This window comes from Schistocerca piceifrons, chromosome 2, assembly GCF_021461385.2.
Source record: "Schistocerca piceifrons isolate TAMUIC-IGC-003096 chromosome 2, iqSchPice1.1, whole genome shotgun sequence".
NCBI classification, from domain to species: domain Eukaryota; kingdom Metazoa; phylum Arthropoda; class Insecta; order Orthoptera; family Acrididae; genus Schistocerca; species Schistocerca piceifrons.
In genome coordinates, this window is record NC_060139.1 from 1,266,861 (window position 1) to 1,280,771 (window position 13,911).

The 13,911-nt window shown below is 44.7% G+C and overlaps 1 protein-coding gene across 1 annotated transcript in view; it reads right to left on the reverse strand.

The window, feature by feature from the left end:
* The window catches only part of LOC124777931 (cytochrome P450 9e2-like), a 102,344-nt gene that overhangs the window by 11,980 nt on the left and 76,453 nt on the right, over positions 1–13,911 (reverse strand). Inside the window, exon 10 of the mRNA XM_047253481.1 lies at positions 6,328–6,549. Coding sequence (XP_047109437.1) covers positions 6,328–6,549 — 222 coding nt within the window. The remainder of the gene's footprint in view (positions 1–6,327; positions 6,550–13,911) is intronic.

The following is a 13,911-nucleotide window of genomic DNA, read 5'->3' on the forward strand; positions in this document are numbered from 1 at the left end:
AAAATTGCAGCGAAATGCAGGAAGATCTGCAGCGGATACGCACTTGGTGCAGGGAGTGGCAATTGACCCTTAACATAGACAAATGTAATGTATTGCGAATACATAGAAAGAAGGATACTTTATTGTATGATGATATGATAGCGGAACAAAAACTGGTAGCAGTTGCTTCTGTAAAATATCTGGGAGTATGCGTACGGAACGATTTGAAGTGAAATGATCGTATAAAATTAATTGTTTGTAAGGCGGGTACCAGGTTGGGTTTCATTGGGAGAGTCCTTAGAAAATGTAGTCCATCAACAAAGGAGGTAGCTTACAAAACACTCGTTCGACCTATACTTGAGTATTGCTCATCAATGTGGGATCCGTACCAGATCGGTTTGACGGAGGAGATAGAGAAGATCCAAAGAAGAGCGGCGCGTTTCGTCACAGGGTTATTTGGTAGGCGTGATAGCGTTACGGAGATGTTTAACAAACTCAAGTGGCAGGCTCTGCAAGAGAGGCGCTCTGCATCACGGTGTAGCTTGCTCGCCAGGTTTCGAGAGGGTGCGTTTCTGGATGAGGTATCGAATATATTGCTTCCCCCTACTTATACCTCCCGAGGAGATCACGAATGTAAAATTACAGAGATCCGAGGACGCACAGAGGTTTTCCGGCGGTCGTTCCTCCCACGAACCATACGCGACTGGAACAGGAAAGGGAGGTAATGACAGTGGCACCTAAAGTGCCCTCCACCACACACCGTTGGGTGGCTTGTGGAGTATAAATGTAGATGTAGATGTAGATGTAGATGTAGACAGAGTAAGTTGGAAAGCTCTGAGTGGATGCGCAATTTTTTCCCCAGCAGTGTAGGAGGAGACCAGCAGGTTTTGGTGGATCAGGATGGGAGCAGATCCGAGCAGTGTTAGAGCCCTCTCCGAAGGGCGTTACAGAGCTTCACGGAAAACACGGATGCGTAAATGAGGATGGCGTCACGCCCACAAAAGTACAATAGTGTCACTTAACATTATAGATACATATTAATAATTGAAATAAATTTCCTAAATTAATCTGATTTTTCCGAATGAAGCCGTCTATATTGCTTAATATAATTCTTTATTTACAAAGACGTTTATGCGACCCCGCTTAGGAATAGCTTTTATTGCAACTGATACTGAACATTTTTCAGAAATTATTACTTTTGTTCTGATGATGACAGTAGCCGAAACTTGGTTGTAAGTAGGTATGTATATCAGGCGATTTAGATTACTTTATTAACAATGATTATCGATACATATTACATTCACGAAATACCCAATTTCTTGTGATGTATGGGGAAACTTATCCGCAGCGAATAGTTTTCGTTTGTTTTAATCTTAGACAGAGTACATAGTTGTTAGGAGGTTTTTTTTTGTTGTTATGTTTGACTGAATGATGTTTGAAGTTATATGAAACGTACCTTGAAATGGACAAAGTCAGTTGGTGCACTGACTGAGACGTTGGACTTGTATTTGATAGGTGAAAGTTGAAATCTTTTCCCAGACAGATCCAAGTAGGTTTCCAACATATCGCCTATATCGCTTCGGGCGAAAGCTGAAGTTTAGATTCAAACTTTGTTTGCTCTGCTGCTCTGTGATTGCTCCTGGTCCGTACAATCGGATTTTTAATTATGTTATATTTTAAACGAATCTGAAAGTTTGCAAAACTTTGACTAGCCGACTTCATTCACAATTTCATTTAAAGTGGCGATTCAAAAAACTGGTTTGTGATTACTGCATACAATAACAGAGGGCCGCCGAAGATAAATCCTAGACTTCGGTGTATCTTTGCTTGCTCTTTAACGGTTTGCTCACGAATGTTTTCTACAGTTCTTGTCCAGAATTATTAGTGGTCCGTTAGTGCCATTTGTGAATGTAAGAAAGAATTGTATAGTTAAACTGTAAGAGAAGTGAATACCATGCAGATTTTCCTGGAAATCGGAAGACTTGCACCTGTAAAAGAGTGAGACTATTTTTTTCGCCGCTTTTGTTTAGGTAACTGGATAAGTTGAGTACAACAAGTGCAAGAAACTTTTTATGGCAGAAGAATGTAAACGTAGCTGTAGAACCCATAAAATGAAATTGCTGCTCAAAACAGCTCGGAGTATACGCAAGGCGAAAACAGTAATTGAGTGGATGGGACGTATGGAGGGAAACAGTAACATTTTGAACGAATCCATAACATTCAGTAAAGATCTGTCTTTTTAGTTACTGCAATGGTGAGAAAGAAACTGAGTCTGTTCGCAATTACCTAAGCCTATAGCAAGTGAAGGTATTCAGTATGCAGTGAAAAAAATAAAGAACAGTGAAAGTCCTGACCCGGGGGGAATAACATCTAGGATAATGAAAATGGGTCATACTGCACTACCTGACCACATCAAAGTACTAAACAAGATACAAAAGACAAAAATATTGTTCTTTCAGAAACTCCTGTACACCAAATACAGAAAAGGCGCAAAACTGGAATTAATAACAACCACCCAATTGGTTGGCATAGCAGAATTATCAACTATTAATCAAACTAATCCAGAAGAGTATTTTAGTAAATCTACAACAACATCAATCACAGAACATGTGCTTTTCAGGAATGGCTCTTCTCTAACTGATCATCTGCAGGTAGTGCTTCTTATAGCAGAGGAATTAACTAAATACTACGCCGGTGCTCGTCAGAGCACGAAAATACTATTAAAAATGATACTTGCAAAGTAACAGAGTCCCGTCGACCGTATAACACTATGTTTACCCATTTTTTGGTATTACAAAGGAATTCACTTCTCTGTACCATAAAAATGTACTAGAAGCCTCAACAAATATAGCTGTAGGTTATAAACTGAGGTGACAAAGTCATGGGATACCTCCTAATATCGTGTCGGACCACCTTCTTTTCCGGCGTAGGGGAACAGCTCGACGTCGCATAGACTCTACAAGTAGTTGGAAGTCCCCTGAAGAAATATTGAGCCATGATCCTTCTATAGCCGTGTTGGCAGTACGGCATTTTTTCTCGAACTGACCTCCCAGTTTTGTCCCATAAATGTTGGATGGGACTCATCTGGTGGGGTCTGGGTGGCCAAATCATTCGCCCGAACTGTGTAGAATATTCTTCAGACCAATCGCGAGCAACTCTTGCCTGGTACCATGGCGAATTTTCGTCCATAAAAATTACATGCTTTTTTGGGAACATGAAGTCCATGAATGGCTGTAAATGGTCCTCAAGTAGCTAAATATTACCATTTCCAGTCAATGATCGGTTCACTTGGACCAGAGGACGCAGTCTATTCCATGCAAACTTGGGCTGCACCACTATGGAGTGGCTTGTTGACAACTTGGTTCAGCGGTTTCGTGGGGTCTGCGCCGAACTCGAAGCCTACCGTCAGGAGAAACTGGGACTCTCCTGACCAGGCCACGCTCTTCCGTGCGTCTAGGGTCCAACCGATACGGTCAACAGCCCAGGAGAGGCGCCGTCGTGCTGTAAGAAAACGCACTCTCCTCGGTCGCCTGCTGCCACAGCCCATTAACGACAAATTTCGCCGCACTGGCCTAACAGACACGGTCGTCGTACGCCCCACACTGATTTCTGCAGTTACTTCACGCAGTGTTACCTGTCTGTTAGCACTGACATCTATGCGCAAACGCCGCTGCTCTCGGTCGTTAAGTGAAGGTCGTCGGCCACTTCGTTGTCCGCGGTGAGAGGTAACGCCTGAAATTTGGTTTTCTCGGCACACTACTGATCTCGGAAAGAATTACGTCGGATATCCTTTCATATGAATCATGTGGGAATAAATGACAGTCCCGCCAATCCACTGCCGTTTCACAGCTTGTGTACGCGATGTTAGTGCTGCCATCTGTGTATGTGGATATCGCTATGTCATGACTTTCGTCTCTTCAGTGTATTAGTGTAATAAAGTATGTGTATTCCAGCATCACAGTGCAGGAACAACTATAATCCTGTCATCATAATGATAAACCCGATGTAAAGAAACACAAACGCGATAATTGGTCGTAGCGCACGTACACTGGCGTTGTTGCGCTCTTGGAAGTAGGTCCTACTTATGTATTAGATATCTTATTACTAAGTTACCTTAAATGAAACTTTCAGATATTCAGATGTAATAACGGCCATTGACGTTTATCTTAATCAAGCTTTAGCTGCGTAGTTTTTATTTCAAAAATCGTATACAGTCATAGCCTCAGCTACGTTGTGCTCTGATTTGTTAATGCCTGGTGTAAAACTGCCTGAGGCTGGTTTCTGTTCCGCAGTGAAACACTCGTGTGGAGAACGGTTAAAAAGCGCCGAGAAATAGGCTGTTTTTAATGTTTTTCATGAATTTACTGAGATAATCGGCTTTGAAAATTTCCCAGCGACTGTATGTAATACAGTTGACACACAAACACACATCGTACGTAGAAAAAGCAGTCAGTAGCGTAGTAGAATGGTAACCAGGTAATGGTTCGTTGCTTCAAATATCTCCAGTATCATTTTCTCCTCGTTCAATTTGAAACACCTACATCTCGTACTTATAAAACTCATCACCATTTTTAATGAATAAAGCACATCTTCTTGTTCCCAATTACATATTGCACGCGAAATTCCTGTTTTCATTTCAAATATAAATTCTTAATTATAGATGTTTTACGAAAGACTGTTCATAACAGTTGCTTAAGTTAGGAAAACGTAACAGTTTTTAAGGCAAAAATGAAAAACCAAATCCTCTTTATTTGGAATGTGTCCATCGCGTTTTATGCCACAGAGGTAGATAACTATCGTACTCGTAGACACATGAGAAGCAATCATTTTCACATCATAGTGCACGTCATTCAGATGCTGCATTTCTTAAATTTTATACTGTACCATTACATTATGAACCCAATGGAACTCATCTGAAGCTAAGTTGCGGGATCTGGCCCGAGTTGTAACAAGACTGTTAAACTGCCAGACGTACTGGAACTGACTGACTGACGCACGCAGCTTTTTCACGTGTCAATGCCGAACGCTGGCTGGTTATAGAACGGCTCTTTATAAAAGAAGCAGAGAAAATGCGGCGCCTGGTTGGCTTCGTGGCTCGTTATCAACGCAGCAGGTGACACTTCCAGAACTGAAACGTAATGGTCGGGTTCGGATAAGGAAGGAGATAAGAGATTGTCAGACGACTGACTGTAATTAAAACTTCTATGGCTTCAGTATTCGGCAGTACGGTGAAATCCCTGCAGTATGCTTTTGCATTAAACACAGCTCTCTCAGAAAAATTGCCCTATGTTTAAGCTGGAAATTTTCATCACTCTTGTTTGTAATTAGAATACTATGGCAGTTGAGAACGAGTGCATTTTATGCTTTCCGTCTGGTCACCTAAGAAGCGCGCTGTAGTGCTGGAGTTTCTGGGAATATAATTTCATTCTCTTTGAAAGTTAAGTGACATTCGAAGCTAAACTGTTTCTCTGCTCTTCTCTTTTTACGTCTGAACTGCAACTGCTCACATCACTGCAGGTTATTTGGACCTCTGGCTGGTGAGTGGTGTCCAACTTTAATGCGACGGTAAAGCTGATTGTGCCGCATTATCGCTCGGCCTATGTGCGTGTAACACAGCATAAAACGAATCCACACTGGACTGTACTGGTCCCAGGTTGGCTTCCGCTTCAAGTGAAACGAAATCCAATGAGATTCAAGCAAGTGCATAAGAATACATGGCGTAATGTTCACATCACGTTTGTTCTTATGATGAACAGAGTATAGGCAAGGGAATTAACGAGTAAAGAGGAGTCAAACACGGGATGTAGCTTTACCAAAGTTATTCATATCAGTTTTGGAGCCTGGCTTTAGAGAAGACGCTGGCGCTTGTGGTATTGTATGAAAGACTTTGGGATTACACACAAATAGAAAACAAAATCAGAGTGACACGCACGGGGACAGCAAGCAGTAGGCCGAGTGTAAAAGCAAAAGGTAGATTCGTAAAATAAATTCATGCAAAATAAAAGCGGTATGAAAGACTCCTTGACCTGAACCAGACAGTTAAAAGGAAGTGGAGAGGTCAATCAAACAGGGTGACAAATGGAGCAGAGTAACGACAGCATGGACTCCTATAGAAGGGAAAAGAAGGAGGGGAAGACAGATGGGCTGAACACCTATGGAGGACAGGAGAGACCAATGGTAGGAATTCGGAGAGGCTTTTGCGCAACAGTGGGACGCTAGTGATTACCAAGGGCAGTAATAACAAATACATGGTATCGACGGATGCGAAATTCTTTGTTTTCTGAAAAGTGTTAAGCAGAGCATTTCTGGCAAAAACTTTCATATATCCAAGAACTTGGGAGCACGCACCAGAGAGCACCATGTCGAGGTACTGGCAGCCCGTGACCTGCTCGTAGCTGGGCTGCCCCCCGCTCTTCTGCATCAGCTCGTCCACCTCCCTCTGCAGCCGCTGCTGCACGTCCTCGTGCGTGGCCAGCAGGTAGCTGCAGAACGTCAGCAGCGTCGCTACTGACTCGAATCCGGCGAAGAAGAAGAGTATCGCCTGTGCGGCCACGTCCTCATCGCTGAGACCTGCGTCAGGGAAGAACGTTTCATATTAAAGCATTCGGAAATAAATGCCGGCCCCTCAAAATGTCGATGCCCCCTTAGCTTCCGTACCAATCTCGTAAATACTCTCAAACTTAGGCACTCTGGCAAAAATACATTAAATATGTGACGAAGTGGTATTCAGTTCTATAGCAAACGCTTATTCCTACATTGCAAACGTTTAACGCCACAACTGGCCCGTTTACTTTAAACAGCAAAAACACTGTACGAAATAAAAAGTTGCGCATCACGAAGGAGTTGCATGAATTGGTCCCAAATTGATATTCACACAGGTATCGACGGTAAATGCAAAATTGTGAACTTCGGTCGCCGATTGCTGAAAGCGTAATGCAGCTGAAGAATTCCACCGGCCAGCTGCCTGGGACAGTAGGCAGGGGACAGGAGATACCAGGATATAAAGCGTTTGCGAATTTCATTCCGCATAATGAGTTGGGCAGTAACTGTGTCTCGGAGACTGGCGCGTTTACAGTGTACGCTGATGTCTGCGTTTGAGAGAGGAGGACTTGTAACTGGTCTCAAAGAAGCCGGTTCGCTCGACATTTGAGTGAGAGCGATGCCGCTGGCTGGACACTGGCTGGAATGAGTGCACTGTGGCCGAACATAACGTCAACAAGGAACCGGCCGAGCTAGAGAAAAGACAGAACGAGAGGACAGAGGAACGTCAAAGAAGTACTCATAGCCCCGGATTCATCACTGTCATCGATCCGACGTGCAACTGGTGCTTGAGTGACCGCAAGGACCGCTAATGAGCGGCTCACAGGAGGGGGCTGAGGCCTCGGCGCCCCTTGCGCCGGCTACCATTGACCTCTGTACACCAGTATGCCCCATTTAGAGTGGTGTCTACACATTCGGCCTGTAATTTCATTGACTGGCGGAGAATCGCCTTCAGTGGTGAGTCCCTGTCCGAACTGAGCCCCCAATGACCAGCAAAGACGCCCCAGACATCAGCGGCAGAGCGACGTGACTGTCGCCCTCCAAATGGACCGAAAACAGGTAGTGGTGGTCTGGGACGGCACTTCTTTTCACAGCAGAACTCCACTTGTCGTCACCCGCGGCGGACTTGCGGCACAGCAGTACGTAGATGATACTTTACGCTCCGTTTTGTTGCCCCTCATGCCAAGCCATCCTGGACTTACATTTCTGGAAGACAACACCCATTCGCACACGGCAAGAGTTTGTGATGTTAGTCTTCGTGCCCTACTTCGGGCAGCAAGATTGGCAAATCTCTTCCCAATTGGGGACTCTTGGAGCATTAAGGGCAGCGCCCTCCCGCCAGCTTGCGATATTGACGATCTAACTCGCTCATTGGACAGAATTTGACACGCTGTCTCACGGGGGGACATCCAACATAAATCAATCAATGCAAAGCCTAATAACTGCTTGAATGAGGGCCACAGGTGGACCAATGCGTTATTGACTTGACGAATTTTAAAGCTCTTTCTCCTAAATAAATCAAGAAATTTTTCTGAACTGGTAATTATTTGTTTGTCTTTACATGTGCGTCCTATCTACCGATTTTCGTCTCATTCGGATAATTCCTTCGTGATGAGCATTTTTTTGCCTTAGAGTGGATTTCCAAGGTACATAAAAAAATCTTTGATTCTCTGCATTTCAAAGATGAACGACATATACTGATATACACAACCTTCATTATCTCTCTACTATGACATAAAAGTTTTCGCATAGTTGCTGAAAACTGCAAGCTGTACACATTTGTACCTGCCGTGTGGCACTGGAGATTACATAAGTAATTGGCTTACAACTAAAACCGCTCCAAAGTGGAAGATATCTGGATGTAAACAGATATTTGTGAGATCCTAGAGAGATTACGCTCTTCTAACAGTAGTTTATCCAAGATCGCGATTGGTAAAAGTGAAGTCATTTTCTTTTTCGAGACCGATCCTCGCTGAGATTGCTCATATTTATAGGTTTATATCACTGATGTTTAGTTGTGGAATATATTCTATGCTCACGCATTGTAACCCTTCTAGAGATCGAAGGCCTCAACTATAAAAATCGACATGGATTCCATAAAGAGAGATCTTACGAAACGCAGCTCGCTCAGCACTTCCATGAAGTTCAGAGCGCTGCGTACAAACGTCTTCAGATTGACGACGTGTTCCTTGACTTCCGGAAGGCATTCGACACTGTTCAGGACTATCGATTAGTGAACAAAATAAGAGCATATCGATAATCGAACAATATTTGTCACCTTCTAGCATGTAGAACTCAATACGTTGTTCTTCACAAGACGGAATCGACGGGCGTAAAGGCAACTTCAGGAGTGCAGTAGAGACTGACAGTTGACCGTAAATAAATTTAACGTACTGTGCACAACTAGGTGAGGAGATTCACTACTATTCGGATTACAATACTACTGAAAAAACACTGGATACATCCACTATAGTAAAGTATTTGGGAATAACCATCCGAAGCAACGTAAAGTGGAATGAGCACACCAAAAAACGCTAGGAAAAGCAAACGCCAGTCTGTAATCAAATGACAGAATCTCAAATAAACGTAGTTGTTCTTGGGTCCTTTGTTGTTCTTATTATATATTAATGACTTGCCATTCTATATTCATGAAGAGGCAAAGTTAGTTCTCTTTGCTGATGATACAAGTATAGTAATCACACCTGACAAACAAGAATTAACTGATGAAATTGTCAATACTGTCTTTCAGAAAATTACTAAGTGGTTCCTTGTAAACGGACTCTCACTGAATTTTGATAAGACACAGTACATACAGTTCCGTACAGTGAATGGTATGACGCCATTGATAAATATAGACCTTAATCAGAAGCATATAGCTAAGGTAGAATATTCCAAATTTTTAGGTATGTCCATTGATGAGAGATTAAATTGGAAGAAACACATTGATGATCTGCTGAAACGTTTGAGTTCAGCTACTTAAGCAATAAGGATCATTGCAAATTTTGGTGATAAACATCTTAATAAATTAGCTTACTACGCCTATTTTCACTCATTGCTTTCATATGGCATCATATTTTGGGGTAATTCATCACTGAGGAATAAAGTATTTATTGCACAAAAGCGTGTAATCAGAATAATAGCTGGAGTCCACCCAAGATCATCCTGCAGACAGTAGCTTCTCAGTATATATACTCTCTTATGAAATTTGTTATTAACAACCAAACCCAATTCAAAAGTAATAGCAGTGTGCATAACTACAATACTAGGAGAAAGGATGATCTTCACTATTCAAGATTAAATCTAACTTTGGCACAGAAAGGGGTGAATTATACTGGCACTAAAGTCTTTGGTCACTTACCAAATAGTATCAAAAGTCTGACAGATAACCAACAAGTATTTAAGAAGAAATTAAAAGATTTTCTGAATGACAACTCCTTCTACTCCACAGAGGAATTTTTGGATATAAATTAAGCAAAAAAAGGAAAAAAAGAAAAATATTAAAAAAATAAATAAAAATAAAAAATAAAGAAAAACAAAAAACACAAAAAAATAAAGTTGTTATATTAACTTAAGTATGTTGTTAAATTAACCTAATTATGTCATGTACTGGAAAATTCGACTCGTTCCACATCATTACGAAATATCGTATTCATAATCAAAATATCCACGGGTGTGCTGCCGGTCTACAGTGTCCAACGGGCACAATATTTCGGCGATTATACATGTCGCCATCATCAGGTGAACTGACGGACTGAGCTCCTGTGAACGTGCCGGCACGGACATCCGTACGATATGGCTGCTCAGAGGGAACTGGGTTCGGTCGCTCTCTGCTGCTCCTTTTCTGACTTCCTCACTGTGAGGAGGTTCGTGTGGAAGTTTGTGGCCTGTTGGCCTTTACTCCCCTGGGATGTTGATGAATCTTCTTTCTTTACTTGTAGGTTCTTCTGTACTGGCAAGGAGTGCCGATGACCTATCGTCTGAACTTGTCGTTATGACGATTTTTCTTTTTCTTCTTTGCTGTGGCTGAGGGCTCTTCCTCGGTTGGGATGTTGTGCAAAATGCATCCCGCTTTATCATATTCTCCGTTGACGAGACTATGATTATACAGCGCATTTGCCACTCTGTGAAGATAGGGTAGGAGTCAATCAGATTGAACTCCTCCCTAGAAAGACCAAGAAGGCCTTCTGGATACCCGAGTGGGCGATATGGGAGTTGTGGTTTAGGATGGTTAGGTGGAACAAAAGGATAAGGGTTATCGTGGTGGGGGTAGGTACCGTCGCGAAGCGATGCAGCGATCTTCTGCGTCACAGCGCTTGCGCTGTACATGTCCGGAAGCGGGAGGAATGGGACTTCTTCCCACTTTTCCTCTTGCGCTGCTGCTTCGGTGTCCGTCTTGGGCTCCCCTTCGGCAGGCACGTCGGTCTGCGTGGCCACCGTCGCAAACTTCTTCTCTCGTGGAGGAGTCGTCTGGCTGGCGGTATCGACCGCTGTGGCGGAGGCTGCTTTGGCTGAGCGAAGCTCATGCGTCAGCTCAGCAATCTGACGCCGAGCCTCGCCCAGTTCCGCCAGCATGGCCGCCCTCTCTTCCGCCATGGCGGATTTGAAGGCGGACATGGCTTCCTCCACGGCGCCATTAAGGCGCCTGGTCACGTCGTCTTCTGTGCAAGTGACCACCTCTTCGTGTGTGGTGGTCACTTGCTTTTGCGCCTTCTTCTCCGGTCCGCGCCAGTTTCTTCTATAGGCGCAGGAGCGGGCGTTGGCCGCGTGTGCGCCGCCGCAGTTGGCGCAGGTACATGGGGCGTCTTTCTGCTTCTTGCAGTCGCGTGTGTCGTGTGCTTGCGCACACTTCAAGCACGCGACTGCTCCGCTGCAGTGCTTAGCGACGTGGCCAAGCTTTTGGCAGCGAAAGCACTGCGCTGCAGTCTTCCTCTTCTTCTTCCCGGCTGGTCCTGCTAACGTGAGCAGCAACTCCGCCAAGGCAGCAGCTTTGCGTCCCCGTCCGCGTCCCGACATCTCGAGTGGCAACAGCGACAATGGGCTTATGCTTAACTCTCCGCGGCGTGAGCGGGAAAAAACGCGGGTTCGGTCGCGGCGGCGGCCGATTTAAATACCCTCCGCCCGCGGCGCGCTCCCTCCGCCGTCCGCGCCCCGCGCCACGGTCGCGCGGTGGAACAGATTGCGACGACGTCTGAGATGACGTCGGTGTGATGGCTCTGTCCGCCGTGGTCGTCACAACTATACGTTTGCTCGATTTACTCTTGATTAACCCAATCGCTGGTTCCCAAGCCTTGCTAAGATTATAGCCACAGTCACGGTTTATGAGGTCGTCATTGGTGCGAATTTCGATGGCCTCTCTAACAACGCTGTCCCAGTATCTCGACGTCTGTACCAGAATCCTCGTGCGGTCATACTCCATGGCGTGATTTTCCGACAAGCAATGTTCAGCGACCGCCGACTTGCTCGGATACATCAGTCGAGTGTGCCTCTGGTGTTCACGGCATCGATCCTCGACGGTACGCATCGTCTGACCAATATACGACTTGCCACATTGACACGGAATCTGGTACACGCCGGCCTTCCTCAAACCGAGGTCATCTTTGGCGCTCCCCACCAGTGCACGAGTTTTATTTGGAGGACAAAACACAGTTCCGACCCGGTGTTTCTTCAGAATGCGGGCGATTTTTCCCGAGAGTGCGCCTGTGTATGGAATAAATGCAGTGCCTACCTCCTCCCTGGTGACTTCATCACTCTCAACAGGTTGTGCTGCTGTGGTTGGGCGGAGAGCACGTTGAATCTGCCACTCTGAGTACCCATTTTTGCGAAATACAGTTCTCAGATGTTCCAATTCCTGGGGTAGACTCTCTGCGTCAGAGATAGTGCGCGCCCTATGTACTAGAGTTTTAAGTACCCCATTCCTCTGTGAAGGGTGGTAGCAGCTGTCTGCGTGCAAATACAGATCAGTGTGCGTTGTCTTCCGATACACCCCATGACCTAGGGTGCCGTCAGCTCTTCTCTTGACCAAGACGTCAAGGAAAGGTAATTTACCCTCCGTTTCGGTCTCCATAGTGAATTTGATGTTGGGGTGTATGGAGTTTAGATGTGTAAGGAAGTCAAGGAGTTTATCCATACCATGTGGCCAGATGACGAACGTGTCGTCGACGTAACGGAAAAAGCAAGTAGGTTTCCATACGGATGACGACAGGGCTACCTCCTCGAAGTTCTCCATGTACAAATTCGCTACCACCGGTGAGAGTGGGCTACCCATGGCGACTCCCTCCGTTTGTTCGTAGTATTCTCCATTAAAAAGAAAATACGTGGAAGTGAAGACATGCCTAAAAAGTTCAGTGGTCTTCTCGTCAAACTTCTGACTAACCAATTCTAGTGACTCTCGCAGGGGTACCCTCGTAAACAAGGAAACGACGTCAAAACTCTCCATGATATCTGACTCATCCAACCTGAAGCTGTCAAGGCGTTTAACAAAATCCACGGAATTACGGATGTGATGAGGGCATTTACCCACATAAGGACTTAATATTCCCGTCAGGTATTTGGCCAACAAATATGTAGGTGCCCTGATGTTGCTGACAATGGGGCGTAATGGTACCCCCTCTTTGTGAACCTTCGGGAGTCCATATAGTCTAGGCGGTACCGGACCTTGGGGTAACAATTTCTTAGCGTCACCCTCCGGTAAATCTGCGTCCTTGAGAAGCGCCCTCGTCTTGTTCTCCACCTTCTTTGTAGGGTCAACGCTGATCTTCCGGTAGGAATCGTCATTTAGCAGGCTCTGCATCTTATCAGTGTAGTCCTTATGGAAGACAACAACTGTAGCATTGCCTTTGTCAGCCGGTAAGACAACAATATCAGAGCGCTCCCTCAGATCACGGCTTGTCTGCTGAAGAAGGAAGAGATGTGCAGCTGAAGAGGGTCCGATCTGAGTTCAGTAACTTCTTTAGTGCCGCTTGTTTACAATCATTGGCTCGGAAGTGCAAGAAAAGGTGTGTGGGCGAGGTGAATATGAAGTATGGCTATAAAATAACGAAACAGATGCTGTCACAGAGTAAGTACGCATGCACCAAACATGAACGACCAATAGCTGTGAAGCGTAAAGCCTTCTCAGTCGAATGTGCTATCTCTGATGTCTGTAGAGCAATCAGTGTTGCAGTAGCCTTCATTTGTTTAAAAGTTGTTATTTTTTGTAGAAAAAACGGTAAGTATAATGATACAGCAACAAATTGTCGTTAAGTTTCATAATAATCTCGAAAAAACAGCTACTGAAAGCTGTCTTTTGGTCGAACAAATGTTTATAACGTACGCGGGTCTCTGAGTGGTTCAAGACTTTCCAAGACGGCCGAGAAGACATTGAGGACGACTCACGCCCGGGACGACGTTCAA